Here is a 16,351-nt window from a genome sequence, read left to right on the forward strand (position 1 = left end):
ATTTTTTTCAACCTGTATTTGTGTCTAAGTGACTCATGGGAGTAACAGTCTTTGACATTAGTCCATTATTAAGCAAGATCGCTGCAGTCGGCAGTGGCGAAACAAGCTACGATGTAAGTTAATAGGGCAATTGTCCAGCTTGTATTTAACCTTCACAAAAGTGCTTGTTTTGCCACTGACAGGCTCAGATTAATATTCTAAGTGTCTGACAACATTATGGAAAGGATTTCTAAGGAGGTCGACGTTTCTGTTAAAGAGCGAGATCCTTTTTTAAGCACAAAAACATTTGCTAAATTGCGTTCGCTAAAGCCACCAGACTCCATGTAAATAAACAGTAATTTTAGCATTGTAAAATACACTTCATTCAAAGTTGACAGAAACAAAATCAAACTATAAAAAGACGTTTTCAGTCGTCTTTCCACTTTTCCAACAATCACAACTCAAAGTTTTGGTTGAAATGAACACACAGTTTACCGATTTATATGTGAAAATATAACTGGATGAAATTGACAATGCACATGGGTTACAGGGTTACGTTGCAGCCTGGTCTGCGGCTGCCCGTTACAGTGTTCAGGCTTAATACTGGACAAATTACAAAGATAGTTGTTCCTATCAGTCACTCGCATAAACATAGGAAAATAGGGTCCAGGCTGAAAACCCCCGAGATTACCCTTTAATGTCTTGGGTTGGCTGATGATTACTAGAAATAGATACACCATGTTTACAGCATGAATGAACAGTTAGTAGCTGTATGTTTCTGTAATGGTGTCATCCTCCTCAGTATGCCTGGCTACGCTCTCAGTAGGGAGTCGAAGAGTCTGTGACAGAGCAGCTGGGAGAGCTGATCTCACTATTGGACTGATGGGAAGACTGCTGAGCTGCATTCCTCTGTGGCAGCAGTGGAGGAGATGCGCAGCTTTCATTCAGTAAAAATGTAGGAACAAACAACAAACAACGTAGGAAAAAGAAAATAAGTTAATCATGAGGAAAAAGAAAGCTTTCAACCAAATAAAAAAAAAGAGTAACCCAATTGGATCATATGGAATTTGACTTTGTATCTCTGAACAGTGAACTGCTGAGATTGCAGATCTATTTTTAACTTTTTGGCATGTATGCTAAATTTGGATACAGATACTGACAGGAAAGAGGTAGAGGGGGAAATTAGGTGCATTGTAAATCATGGCACGGAGTCAAACGCTGTCTTGGCTGCGGGAGTAAAACAGCATCAATCACACCTTGAGAACAGCCTCCTTATCCAGCAGATAAGGAATTGCTACTACGTGCTGTTTGTGTGTCTGTCCCATGAGCGGGGCTATTAGATGTCATCCACTTCTCAGATTTTAATCTGCAATACTGATTAAAAGGGAAACAGGGCAGACAGGCTGATTGTGTTATGATTGATTGTGATTATGATGGAGGCAAGGACACTATAGCCCAACCCTAACAGTACAAATAAATAAAGGAAGTTGTTGTAGAGAGAAATAATCATGAAATACTGAGATTGAAAATTAATTACTGACATCGAGAACAGTAGCTAACAAAAGGATCTCATCACAAGGTCCATTTTGTATTGTATGATGTATGATCTTCAACAGCAGATTGAGCCAGCTGTCGTTTAATTGTACTGTAAAATAGATGTTCACATTTACATTGGAGCACTGAATTCTTATTCATGTTGATTTAGAAATGAATTATAATTCATGATGATTTAGATTGGGTTAGGATTGACAGTTTGATTCTTTCTTTTTTTAAATACAACTTTATTAATCCACAAAAGCAATTTGATTTGGGGCACAGGTAAAAAAAAATCACAAGCAAAAGAGCTGTTTGTGACAGTGCAGTTGCATTTAAAAAGTAATGGTCTACTTGAACTAATAAAAAATTAAATTAATAATCAAGGAAGGAATGATCTTAAAAACAACAATTGACAAACAATCACATTTCTAACTTCTTTACTTTTACATTGAGACAGTAACATTAAAAAAAAAAGAAAATGGATATTTATAAGCAATAAAATTAAATTCTCAATTCAATACTTTCAGGGGTTTTGCTGCTACAGCTTTACTTGGTCTGCTATGAACAGCGTGTGTAGCCTCTTAGTTAGATGTATTGATAACTGGGATGGACTTTCTGGCACAGTGCTAAACTGTTTTGAATCCTACTTGAATAACAGAGACTATTCTGTCTCTATAGGTAACTAATTACAGATCTAAGCAGACCAATGTGATATGTGGTGTTCCCCAAGGCTCCATTCTGGGGCCTCTTCTGTTTAACATCTATATGCTTCCACTTGCTCAGATTATGGAAAACAACAAAATAAGTTACCATAATTCTACAGATGACACACATATCACCAGGGAGACTATTGTCCAATAGAAACACTTGGATGAACGATGGAAACAAATGGATGCGCCAGAACTTTCTTCAATTAAACTAATATAAAACCGAGGTAGTTGTATTTTAGCCAAAGAGGAAAGATTAAAAGTTAGCGCTCAGCTTTGATTGGCAATGTTAAAAACAACGGACAAAGCCAGAAATCTTGGTATAGTCATGGGCTCAGATCTGAATTTCATCAGCCACATTCAGAAAATTACAAAGTCTGCCTACTATCACCTTAAGAATATATCAAGGGTTAAAGGACTTAGCAGCACTCAGCCGGTTATGGAAAAACTTGTCCATGCTTTTATCTTCAATGGACCCAAATGTAAGGGTGTCTTTACAGGTCACTCTAAAAAAATCCATTAGACAGCTGCATGTGAATATTACTGCAAAATATTGCAGTTGGTTTATAAAGCACTGAATGGTTTAGGGCCAAAATACGTTTCTGATCTGCTGCTACATTACAAACCATCTAGACCTCTCAGGTCGTCTGGGACCGGTCTGCTTTCTTTGGGTCAGCACTAAGCATGGAGAAAAAGCGTTCAGTTTTTATGCACCATATCTGGAACAAACTCCCAGAAATCATGATCCGCTACAACTCTCAGTTCTTTTAAAGTAAATTAAGGCTGAAGATTTTTCTGTTTGATGCCACATTTTATTAAAGCAAGTAATTTTTCATTTTTTACACTCTACTGTAACTGTTATTCTTGTATGTTATACCTGTCATTCTATTTTAGCTTGTTTTTATTTTCTGTTCTTTTTAATGAATGTTTTAGTTGTTCAATGTTAATTGCCGTTTAATGTTTTATGTAGACACTTTAAATTGCCTTGTTGCTGAAATGTGCTTTATAAAAAACTATAAATGGAGTTGCCTTGCAATAAATATTGTTTTGGACGGATATGACTCTAGCTAGTTCACAGACTTTATGGTTTGTTTCTAGTTCTGCTCAGTAAAGTTCCCTAAGTATGATGTCTTTAAACCCTCTAAATCGTAAATGTTCGAAAATTAAGAATATTCAATTTGGCGTTATTCTGTAATTGCAACTTTTGTCCATATTTAGCAAAACTTACATTGTCTCGCTTCAAGCTAGAAATCCCCAATGTGTTCCGAAAAATGGAAATTTCAACATCTATAATTCCATGACAACTGGGTAAACTGGGTAAACTAGTTTAGTAGGCCTATCCTCCTACCATAACCGTACATACATTATGTGTAGAAGTTCCCATGTTGGACACTGTTCATTATAAAAGCTCCACCTGTTTTTGAACTTAAAAGTTGGGGGCTTTAAAGTTTTCTGGAGTCTCTTTGTTTCTTTTGGACTTCCTTCTTCGTTTATTCTGCTGTAAAAATTGCTTTAAATGGCACTGTCGAAATTACCAGTGGAATGGAACTGAAATGAGTTGAGCTGAATTGAGCCATAAAGAGAAACAGAGAGAAAATGTAGGCTACATGATGATGGTACAGAGGGAGGGAGAGGGACCAGTGGTGTAGTCTACGTGATACGCAGGTATATGCAGTATACCCACTAAGAAAGCTTCAGGATTTCCATATACCCACTTAAAAATGCCCAATGACCCACAACAACATACTTTCCATTATATTTTGAATATATTTTGAATTGTCATCTGTGTTTTTCTTCTTCACATAGGCTAAATAAAGGTATTCCCACTGTAAATTGGTGCATAAAAGTGTATCAGAAAACAGGAAATGAAGTCGTTGATGCTCCAAACTTCCCTGGGGGAGGACACCCAGACCCCCCACTATGATATGGCCCTCCCCTCCCCCAAAGGCAGATTCTGGCCAATATACCGTATCAGTATACCCACTACAATACAGTAGATTACATCACTGAGAGGGATCCATGCAAGCATACGGGGAGAGAGAGAGAGAGAGAGAGAGAGAGAGAGAGAGAGAGAGAGAGAGAGAGAGAGAGAGAGAGAGAGACCTTGAGCGGGCATGACTGCTCTTGGAGCTCTGACAGGAAACTTTCTTGTTGCTCCGCTCTCCAGCAGCAGCAGTGGCAGTCAGACTCCACCGCTTCAGCCGCACGTTACCGTCTGAAATGCACTTGACTGGACTGCGCTGGGTTTTGCGGGAGTTTGTCATCCTGTCAAGTCATGGCTCTCCATCTTCATTTACCGACAGCACGTCACTGAAGAGAAAACAGTAACCGCGAGACTTTCATAGGATCAACTTTGGAACTATATACATTTCTTTTTGCTTTGAAGCCACACTGGACACGAGGATGGAGGCGGTGTTTTACCTGCTCGCCTTCATGTTGGCCCGGGTTAGTTGGGGTCTCGGTTACGCGGAGTCCAGTGTTCAGACGGGCCAGAGAGCGGCGAGCAGACACAGGTAGGATCAACATGGACATTAATCACACGTTGGGTGGGGGTGTTTTCACCTGTGGCTCGGTCACTTTTAGTGATGCAATGTGCTTGCCTGTAGGCTACCAGAAAAATAGGAGAGCTGCAGTTCAAAACCTTCATTGGGAAACATGTTTATTTAAGATTTTATATGACGGCGAGGGTCTCCTTAACTGCTCCTGTCCTGTGGTTCCAAAAGTGAGGCCCGCGGACCCTGCGTGGTCTTTTAGGGGCTTCCAGGGGGGTCGTTCCTAACAAAATATGAAATAGGCTAGACTAGGGCTGAAGCAATTGTGAGATTAATAGATTAGGCTACTGATTGACAAATGTAAATATTTGTGGCTTTTCTCAGTTTTTACATTCTATTAGGCTACAGAAATATCTTGTTTTGGACTGTTAGAAATAGATGTCTGCAATCTCAGCAGAAAGATGTATTTGGAGAAATTATCTTTGGTGATGGTTGCAACATTTAAGTGATTGTCTAAAAATATAATCGACAGATGAATTGATAATCAAATGAATATTTGGTTTACTATAACTGACACTACTACGACACATTTAAAATCATCTCAATCAAATGATAGATAATAAATACACATTAAATAGCCTGATAAATACCAAAATAATTAATCAAAAGCCCTCCTGTATCAGGCAGAATGGGACAAAATCCTCTCAATATTGGGGATCATTTGCTTAATGAAAGTCTGTTTCTGAGACCATGATGTGAAAATCATTCCTCGCAGAAGTACACTTTGTGTAAATTCTTGTTTTCAGAGGAAATAGCTTGATGATGATTAGGTCTCCCCCCTCCCTGAGTGAGAGGCGATGGGCGTGTGAGGGGGTGTGATGATGCAGGGGGGCCCAGAGCTGGACAGGGCTTAGCGGGATTATAGGTATTTACTGTTTCACCGCCCCAAATGAAAAGTTTTCAGGGGGTCCAGAGGTTCTTGAACCCCCCCCCCACACACACACACACACACACACCCCGCTGCAGCCTGGCTGGAGGGGAATACATCATTTTGGCAAACAGCTAGTTCCAGTCGAGTAAAGGTAAATGAACTCTGCGGGGAGTGACAAGCTGCAGGAATACTGAACTTTGGACGGCATTAATCCAGAACATAGTTCATAATGTTGGAAGTTAAAATTGACTGATTCAAATTTAGGATTCCCAAACTTCCATCTTGCCCTTTTTTATGGGACATTAAGGAAAGCATTTAGATCTTAGAGACAGTTGATTAACAGTCGCTTGTAAATCAGTGATGGCTGCCGGAGTCCCTGATCATAAAGCTGTTCAAAACTGTCAGTGAGCCAACACATGTATGTTTTCATCGTGCTTGTTGCTGCCCCACAGTGTGTTATTAGCATGTAATTGAGCTTCTGCCTGAGGGCCCCGTGTGTGGACGACCCCCTCACCTCTGTGGACAGATGTGCGGCTTGTTTGTGTGCTTGTAAATGAATGAATGAGAAAGTTTTGTCAAACTGAATGACTGAGGATGTGTGTATGTGTGTGTGTGTGTGTGTGTGTGTGTGTGTGTGTGTGTGTGTGTGTGCGTAGTGGTGGAATGTAACTAAGTACATTTACTAAAGTACTGTACTTAAATCCAAATGTTGAGGTACGAGTCTTTTCTTTTCATGCCACTTTCTACTCCTACTCCGCTACATTTGAGAAAGAAATATTGTACTTTTTACTCCACTACATTAATCTGACAGCTTTAGTTACTAGATACTTTACTAATTAAGATTTTTGAACACAAAACACATGTAGTTTATGAAATCCAACAATATAACGGCCTACATTACAGCTAAAATGATTAGAACATTAAACACAGAACGATTTCCACACTCAATTTGATGCTTTTGAAGCTTTTTTCGTTTCCAGTTTCTAAAATGTGAGGATTTTTCTGCATTGAGTATTGTTACTTTTTGTAACAGAGTATTTTTTACTGTGCGGTATTAGTACTTTTACTTAAGCAAAGGATCTGAATACTTCTTCCACCACTTTGTGTGTGTATGGTGTGTGTGTGTGTGTGTGTGTGTGTGTGTGTGTGTGTGTGTGTTCATATGCGTAATTAAAAAAGTGAAGGAGTGAATGACTGTGAATGAGAGTGTGGTACGTGTCTGCCTACATGCCTGCATGTGTTTGTACTTAGCGTGTGTGTGTGTATATGTGTGTATATGTGTGTATGCAAGGCTTCTGGGAGTTGAGCTGCAATATGAGCTTCTATCAGGTTTCTGTCCACATCAGAGCACAGTGTGCTTCTGCTGCTGCTGCTGCTGCTGCCTGAGTGATGAGACATGGATGGTTGGCCTCTTTGGTGTATGATGAAGCTGAACTGTGAATGAGAGAAAGGCAAAGAAAGACTCAGACACATAGCAAAAGCTGGAGAAAGAGAAGAAACAATTGATTGATCAGGTGGAAACGAGCAACGCATTCTCATGTGTATGTAGGGCTGGGTACCGATTTGATACTTTTTAGATAAATTGCCTCCTTTGTATCGAGTATCAATAAAAAATGCCTCGTCATTCAGGACCAAATTTCTATACCTAGGGAGCAATTGTCATCAGCGTGAGTTAGCAAATAAGCACGCAGCATGCTTCTACCAAGATCTAATAATGCTGCTGATTGGCTGTCTAACGTTACACGTCGTAGAGGCAGGCAGGAAAAACTCTACGTTACACACAGAGACGGGGCTCACGTAGTAGAAGTTGAAAAAATAAATGAAAAGTGCCGTAATGTCTAATGTTGTCATTCATTTTTTGTTAAAATTGATTTTTATAAAATTGGTATCAGGAGCCAGTATTGAAGTCACGGTATTGGTAGTCTATATCTACGCAATCCACTTCTGGAATTGCTCCGTTGCTGCCAGAAATTCCGCCGGATGTCCCTTATTTTCGGCTAGATGTCCGTTACCTTCTGCTTTCTTTGTGTTGTAATTTTAAACTCCGGTGGATTTCTGAGGACTATGGTTAACTGCTCCTCAGATCTCTGCAGGGTAAATCCAGACAGCTAGCTAGACTATCTGTCCAATCTGAGTTTTCTGTTACACGACTAAAACAACTTTTGAACGTACACATGTTCCACCAAAACAAGTTCCTTCCCGAGGCTATTTTGCAGCGGCACCCTGGCTCTGCCCGGTGCTTGGATTTTGATTGGTTTAAAGAAATGCCAATAAACCAGAGCACGTTTTTCTCCCATCTCGTAATGCTGTGAGGACTAGCCAGACCCTCCTCCGCAGCTCTGTGGAGGAAGGTCTGGCAATGTGAGACTATGATATTGGTATCGGTACCGGTATCAAAAATCATCAAAAATCAAAAATCTAGCCAGCAGTAATTCTATGATATTGTACACGAAAATGTATGCACACCACTTCCTATGATATCCTACAAATTTAGGCAACCCCCGGCTGGTCACGTGACGCCAGCTACAAAGCACCGTGAGCTGTCGGTCGCATCAGCGAACGTTTGTAGTTGAGTTTAGCCAACAAAAGGAGACTGTGAGCCGGGTACAGGGCTCCGCCAGATGATGGTCCTTTCGCGGGCCGTAGCAGTTGAGTTTAGCTGACGAAAACTGAGCGTTTAGGCACCAAAACGACTAGTTAAGACTAGAAAAAAGATTGTGGTTTGGATTACAACACTCCCGGGGTTTCCTGGGTGAAAGTATTTGGTTTTTCCCCGGGAAGCGAACTCCGCTCACTAGCTGGAAAAGCGCTGTGTATTTTTTCTGTGTTATTTTGTTCCTCTACAGCAGCAGCCAATGTGGTGCATACAGCAATAAATACGTTGAATGCATATGAATTACAGTGCATTACTTTTCGTAGCTATATGTGCGAGTGGTTCATAAGAAAAGCCTGACACGAGCGATAAAAAGTCAAGAGAAGGATGGGCGAGTGAAAGAAAAGGAATGGAAAAAGACAAAGTATCTGATTGAGAGAGGGTGAGAGAAAAAAAAACACGAGAGGAAAAGAGTGGAAAAGAAACAGAGGGCCTGTAGAGAAGAGAGAGAACCTAACAGGCGTGACAAGAGAGGATGAAAGAGTGAGAGGAGGCGGGGAGGAGCGACACGACAGGAGAAAAAAGACAGACTGACAGCAGAAGAGAAGATTGGGCCTGGGTCCTTAAATGCCTCCCCCCTGCTGAAACCAGTAGGCTATGAAGAAGTCAGCATGGCTGGCCTGTGACGTACACACACACACACACACACACACACACACACATTTAAACCACACACACACACACACACACACAAAGTGACGCATCGGGGGGAAAGAATGCGCTTGCCTGTGGCAATGCGGTTTGCCCCTTCTGACATCCATTTGAACTCAATTGATCTGTTTTGACAGATGTGTGAAGTATTCCATAAGTGATAAAGGCTGTTGAATGGACTGAAGACATCCAGCAGGGGTCTTACGGGGGGGACTCAGGAGGACCCTGAGCTGTCCGACACATCTCCTGCCAAAATGTCAGAGCTAAACGTCATCCGGCCAGCTCCGGGCAGCCGCAGAGGAAGAGGGGAAAGATGCGGTGTGTTTAGGGCTGGATGCAGGTGGACTGCTGATCTGCGTAGGCTCATTTATAGTTTGAAAGCCATTAGATCACTACTGGAGGTTAGCAAAGAGTAGATACAAAGCATGCTTCATCATCATCTTTCTCTCTCAGTAATCATACTTATTTCACCCTTTTGCTTTGTTTTCTTATTAGCATCAGGGTGGTCCATACCGAGGCCATAAAGATAAGACAAATGCACACACAATACTGGAGTTCAGTTCTTTAAAATAGGCTGTTTTATGGCCTTCTGCTTTGTGGATTGTAACAGGGAAAACAGGAAAGCCAAAGAGACAAACACTATGTTCTGGGGCCGTTAGTCCCGCATTGCCAGACCTATCTCCACAGCACTGTGGAGTAAGGTCTGGCTACATCACACATACATTCTAGGATAGGAGAAAAAGAAAACAATCCCAATTGTCTTGGGCGGCGCTGAGTTTCGGAAGCAGAGACGGTGTCTCTGCAAAATAGTCTCAGGAAGCAACTTTTTGTTTTTGTGGAACATTTGCACCCCGAAAAAGAAAACTTCACGTACAATATTAAATGAAGTTAACTGTTCACACAATACAGTAGAACACAACACAGAGAGCGGAAGGTGAGGGGTAAAGCCTGACATCGGATGTGTCTATATCCAGTGCACACCAGCTCTCAGAGGTTATGACAGACATCCTTTTGACACTTGACTTTCCCAGGCGATTGTCCCAACATGCCTTAGGACTGCCACCAGTATTCCTGTCCCAATGAGCTCGATAGTGCCACGCCTGGAAACACTCACCCCAGAAATCATCAAGTGCTTCCAACCACTGGGCATGACACACATGAAGAAGACCATTGATCTCACAGTAGACGTACAGATAGATAGAACCCGTCCACAGCAGTGACATCTCATCTGTCCACCTGATGGGTGAAATTAAATAACTTTGATGAGTTTTCATGTATCTGCATCATCAGGCCAAAATGTTGTCCAATTCTTTGGTTTATGACAAAGTACCTGCTTAGTTCTTTCACTTGGGTTTAGTGCTAATTTGCACATGTTAGTGTGCTAACTTAGATCAGCGGTGGAAGAAGAATTCAGATCCTTTACTTAAGTGAAAGTACTACTACCACACTGTAAACATACACAAGTGTTACAAGTAGGCCTGCATTAAAAATGTGACTTAAGTAAAAGTGTGTATCTTTAGGAAAATGATCTTAAAGTATTAAAAGTAAAAATACTTGATACAGAAAAATCCTCATATTTTAGAAACTGGAAACGATCAAAACAGTCCTGTGTTTTATTGTGTAATCACTTCAGCTGGACTTGTAGGCCCTTATGTTGTTGGGTAGTTTAATTTATAATAACACATCGGATTTTATAAACTACATGTGTTTTGTGTGCAGAAATCTTAATGTGTAAAGTAACTAGTAACTAAAGCTGTCAGATTAATGTAGTGGAGTTAAAAGTACAATATTTCTCTCTGAAATGTAGCGGAGTAGAAGTAGAAAGTGGCATAAAAAGAAAAAGACTCAAGTAAAGTACAAGTACCTCAAATTGGTGCTTAAGTACAGTACTTGAGTAAATGTACTTATACGTATTCCACCACTGACTAAGATGATGAACATGGTAGACATTATACCTGCTAAACATCCCCATTGTCGTTGTGAGCATGTTAGCATGTTAGCGTGCCACTGCTTGCATTTAACTCAAGTAGCCTCTCGAGCCGCTAGCATAGCTTCAGGCTCTTTGTCTTGTTTCTTAGAGTCTGAATCTTAAGGGTGATGTAGACATGCTCTGAGAGCATTATATATTCTCCACAATGCACTGTAAGATGGAGATAAAGCCTTTTTACTAAGGCTGTGGTAGCATACAAAAAAACCCCAGGGAATTAACTGTAACAGGATTGTCCTCTTATTGAGCAAACCTTCGGATAGGATCCAAATTCACTTCATCTGTGTGATTTTCTGCTTTCTGCTAATTAGGGCGGTAAACAAATCTCATTACATATGGCAACACGAATGTGGGAAAAGGGATCCTTTCCAGTCACAGCCATTGTCACTTAATTACCATAGTAGTTCCCAGCATGCATTTCATTTGAGAAAGCTTTTTTCCACCCTGTTTAGATAAGCTTACAGAACACTGCAGAGATTTGGATCCCTTCCCAACATTCACCCCATCCCTGAAACTATAAACCTCCTCTCAACTTAAACAATAAAGGCAACAATGTGACAAGACATTTAATTACTGAACTTTAGCGTTTTGTACTTCAGAGCAGCTAATAAAGTTCTACCTGCATAAATAGTCTGTACTATTCTGGGCAAGTGCGATTTTAAGGCTTTGAGAAGACTTAATGCCTCAAATACACATGCCTCCATAAATGGTTACAACTCGAGTGAGCCACTCAAACCTCCTGCAGCCCCTCCGAACGCTGACGTATCAGAGCAATAGCCCTAAAGCAAATGGCAGTATCGTGGACATTGTCTGTCTATCTTCGTGGCCGCCAGGCTAAACACTCAGAGAGAAGTTTACACAGTCACGCTGTCACCCTTGATGCTGCAACAGATCCAAAAGGGACAATGGTGTGTGTGCGTGTTTTTTTTTAAGACAGCGCAGAGAGACTGGAAGAATGTGTGTGTCTGCCTTTGTGTTTGCCTGTCGGCGTGCGATCACTCGAGCATGAGTGAGTGCACTCGAGTGTGTGTGTTGGCGTCTGTGACAGTCTGTGTGCGTTTCGGTGTGTGTACAGGGGTATACCTTTACAAGGACGGTGAAGGGGGTGCTTAACCTTTGGGCCACAGTTCAAACACAAAGACACACCCCCTTTCCATCCACTCATTGGGGTCGCTGTCCAAGCCTTCCCTTTGAAGCTAAATGAAAGATCCGTCAACAATAGGCACCGCCAAGTGATTGCTTTGTTTAAGTAGTAAACCTCTGTTTCTTTCTTTCATTCCTTCTTCCTCCCACTAACTCTCCATGTCACTTTTTTTCAATGGCTATTCCAGTTTTCCCCACAATTCTTCTCTGCTGGACTCATGCAGAGATGTCGAATAAAATAAACCTAGTATGTGTGGGTTGAGATGTTAGCTTCCTGCTCGGCTGTGAAGTGTCCGTTTATTATAAGGAGGTGAAATTTATTGGGAAATAAAAGAGATGCTCAGACAGGTGCAAGAGTTCCACTCACGCTGAGTTATGGCTCAATAAATAAAAATAAGACGTACACAATGGAGGTTTCACTGTTCGGTGCCTGGCAGAGAAGTAATGAAACTATTGTATGTGTCTGAAGGAGAAGGACAGAGTAAATTAACAGGCATGTAAGTGTGTTTAGGCTTGTTTCCTTTGCTTGTTGTGTATCTGCAACCCAATCTCATTCCCAACTCGTAAAAATCCCGACGCTTAGTTAGTGGCTCTCAGCGTCATATATGACGCAATAAGCTCCCCTCAGTGTATGGGTTTACTACTCGCAACAACGGTAGCGAGTAGTATGAAAGCCCAAAATTCCACGAAGGTAGGTAGGCTGGGGTGGTGGATGGGTCACATTCATTTTATAACCCCACCCATGATCTATTCCTAAACCCAACTGTCCCGTTCTTCTTTTCCTAAACCCAACTGTTCCGTTCTTGTCCCACGTGTCACGTAAACATACCTTTTGTAAGCCCACTCACCATCTTGTCCTAGACCTAACTGCGTCAAAAGTGACGACAATAGTCCCGACCCAGCGCGTTTAGACAAAGCGTCGATACCAACACCTAAGGCACCTGACCAAGCATCCGTGTTTTATGCGATGGGCGTGAGAATGTGTTGGTATCTGTCTCGGTATGCTTTATCAAATCAAAGCTCCTGATATGCTACTTTGTGTCACTTCGTTTCAGCTCACTCTTCTTAGTGTTGCAGGTTTCCTTGAGTTCCCATTTCCTCATATGTGTCCATGTTAACATCGACTTTGAATGAAGTGAGTTTTACGGTGATAAAATTACTGTTTATTTAAATGGAGTCTGGTGGGTTTGGCGATAGCGATTCCGGGGCTGTGTCATGTTAAACAAAAATGATCTTACTCTTTAAAAAAAAGGTTGCCCTCTGTAGGGATCCTTTCTATAATGTTGCCAGACACTTAGAATAATAATCTGAGCCTGTCAGTGGGAAAAACAATCACTTTTACTGGACGTAAATTGAAGGTGCGCAATTGCCCAATAACGTTACATTGTAGGACCCCCTACCGCATATATTGTATACAATTGAGTTGCATATTAATGATTAGAAAAATTAGAATGGATGAAAATAACTGGATATTATTTATGCATCATGTTTTAATGTTAAACATACACTACCGGTCAAAAGTTTGGGCTCACTTAGAAATTTCCATTCCACTCCATTACAGACAGAATACCAGCTGAGACCAGTTGCATTGTTTTTTTAACCAGGGCAGCAGTTTTCAGATTACATTATGTGCTTACATAATACATAATACATAATAGGGTGCTCCAATGTTTTTTCAGTTAGCCTTTTAAAATGATATCAGATTAGTAAACAGAATGTGCCTTTGGAACACTGGATGAATGGTTGCTGATAATGGGCAATGTAGATATTGCATTAAAGATCAGCCACCCACTCAGAGCAGCTGGTATTCTACCCCAAACTTTTGACCGGTAGTGTACATCCGGGAGGCACAGTAAGCTTATTTTTAATGTTTAAATCTTTTTTTTTTCACATATAGGCCAATTTATCTTTGCTATAAATAATTTGCATTCATATCAATGTATATTTTCAGATTTATTTTAATTAAAAAAAAAAAAACTTTCAAAAGAAATAGAGTTTTTACATAATTCTGCGGCCCCCCTGCACTAACTCTGAGGACCCCCTGTAGAAGATCTCTACCTTAGACACAAAACCATGGGAGAATAGGGTCCAGGTTGTAAAGTATCAAAGTTATTCTTTAAGGAGGAATGAAGGAGGAGGAGGAGTGTAGGAGAAAGTGGTCGAACATTTAGAGTACTATCATGTCTCTGCTGCCCTGAGCATTGTAGCGTCCTGCAGCTCATTGTTTCTGTTTTACGGGCCGTAAATGTACTGTTGTGGTTAGCTCCCAACACTCTCATCTGTGTTGTTTCAGACTGCAGCAGCAGGAAAGCTCTAAAAGCCCCTGTACACTACCTGCCCAGCACCAAATATGAGACAGAGGAAGTTAGCGACCAGCTGGTGAACACAGTGGAGCATTTAGCAGATAAGGAGACCAATAATTTCCCTGTAGCAGTTAGTGGAGAGCACAAACATAACGCCAAATGAATGATGATGTTGCTCTGTATCTGCCAGTTGTGTAAAATAGCATGTTTCCATATCAAAAATCAAAATACATTTATGTTGTGTTTACAGTTTATTTCCACTGCCCCTTAGTGGCCAAAAAAATCTGTTATAACAGGTTTGAAAGTACACTGTGGAAATTTTAATAAACAGCAAGTAGGAATGTTTTTTTATGAGGCTCCCAGTTTTATTTGTATCACACGTTTGAGCACGAATATGTACACTCACACGCATGAGCACACGGCAACAACGTACACAATACTACTAATATCAGAGATGGTTTAGAACCGAGACGCCCCAACTCAGAGTAACTTCCTGTATCTGGGTCACATGGGTTGTAGTCAAGTGAACGTAAACACAGATTATGAGTGATTCTTTAGCACCATAGTCACCAAAGTAAATACTGGACCCATTTCTTACAAGCCACATATCTCCAGACCATTCTGACACTAAAATAGCATTTTTCAGATGGACACATCAGGAGAAAATTAACTTAGTTTGAGACCTGTTTCTGTCTCATGACCGAACTCTCGCGAGATCTGGCAACAAAGAGAAGCTAACGTCAGCTAATGTTGGTGAACGCCCTAACAAAACTAATCCCCTTGATGCTAAATATGTCTTTTGGCTGTGTAAATATCCAACGTTAGCAAAAGAACATATTAATAAATTATGTAAATATAACTTTTCATATATCCACACAACGTTCATAACATTTTCAAAGGAGGCCACGCCCCTTTAGGAGACAGGAAGTGTGTACCGTTTCATACTGTTGGAGCTGGTTAAAATGCACTGTAGTATATGTATACTATCTGTAGTATAGAGGATCTTTGCTAATAGTTTAATGCTGTTTCACTGATGACTCCCTGACTGCACTTTAATTAAAGGTCCTATGACATGCTGCTTTTTGGATGCTTCTATATAGGTCTTAGTGGTCCCCTAATACTGTATCTGAAGTCTCTTTTATATAGGCCTTAGTGGTCCCCTAATACTGTATCTGAAGTCTCTTTTATATAGGCCTTAGTGGTCCCCTAATACTGTATCTGAAGTCTCTTTTATATAGGCCTTAGTGGTCCCCTAATACTGTATCTGAAGTCTCTTTTATATAGGCCTTAGTGGTCCCCTAATACTGTATCTGAAGTCTCTTTTATATAGACCTTAGTGGTCCCCTAATACTGTATCTGAAGTCTCTTTTATATAGACCTTAGTGGTCCCCTAATACTGTATCTGAAGTCTCTTTTATATAGACCTTAGTGGTCCCCTAATACTGTATCTGAAGTCTCTTTTATATAGACCTTAGTGGTCCCCTAATACTGTATCTGAAGTCTCTTTTATATAGACCTTAGTGGTCCCTAATACTGTATCTGAAGTCTCTTTTATATAGACCTTAGTGGTCCCCTAATACTGTATCTGAAGTCTCTTTTATATAGACCTTAGTGGTCCCCTAATACTGTATCTGAAGTCTCTTTTATATAGACCTTAGTGGTCCCCTAATACTGTATCTGAAGTCTCTTTTATATAGACCTTAGTGGTCCCCTAATACTGTATCTGAAGTCTCTTTTATATAGACCTTAGTGGTCCCCTAATACTGTATCTGAAGTCTCTTTTATATAGACCTTAGTGGTCCCCTAATACTGTATCTGAAGTCTCTTTTATATAGGCCTTAGTGGTCCCCTAATACTGTATCTGAAGTCTCTTTCCCGAAATTCAGCCTTGGTGCAGAATTACAGCCACTAGTGCCAGTCCCACAATGAGCTTTCCTTAGGACGAGCCATTTCTGTCTCTGAGGATGCT

The 16,351-nt window shown here is 40.7% G+C and overlaps 1 protein-coding gene across 3 annotated transcripts in view; it reads left to right on the forward strand.

Moving 5' to 3' along the window:
• The first annotated feature begins 4,311 nt into the window (after positions 1–4,311).
• Positions 4,312–16,351, forward strand: part of emilin1a (elastin microfibril interfacer 1a) — a 43,683-nt gene continuing 31,643 nt past the window's right edge. For 2 of the 3 annotated variants that reach the window (XM_031295465.2, XM_031295466.2), the window contains exon 1: positions 4,313–4,735. In XM_031295465.2, coding sequence (XP_031151325.1) covers positions 4,626–4,735 — 110 coding nt within the window. In that variant the 5' untranslated portion in view covers positions 4,313–4,625. Of the gene's footprint in view, positions 4,736–16,351 lie in introns of all 3 variants that reach the window. The other variant, XM_036005048.1, reaches the window with a different exon arrangement.

This window comes from Sander lucioperca, chromosome 9 (assembly GCF_008315115.2).
Source record: "Sander lucioperca isolate FBNREF2018 chromosome 9, SLUC_FBN_1.2, whole genome shotgun sequence".
In the NCBI taxonomy this organism is placed as follows: Eukaryota; Metazoa; Chordata; class Actinopteri; order Perciformes; family Percidae; genus Sander; species Sander lucioperca.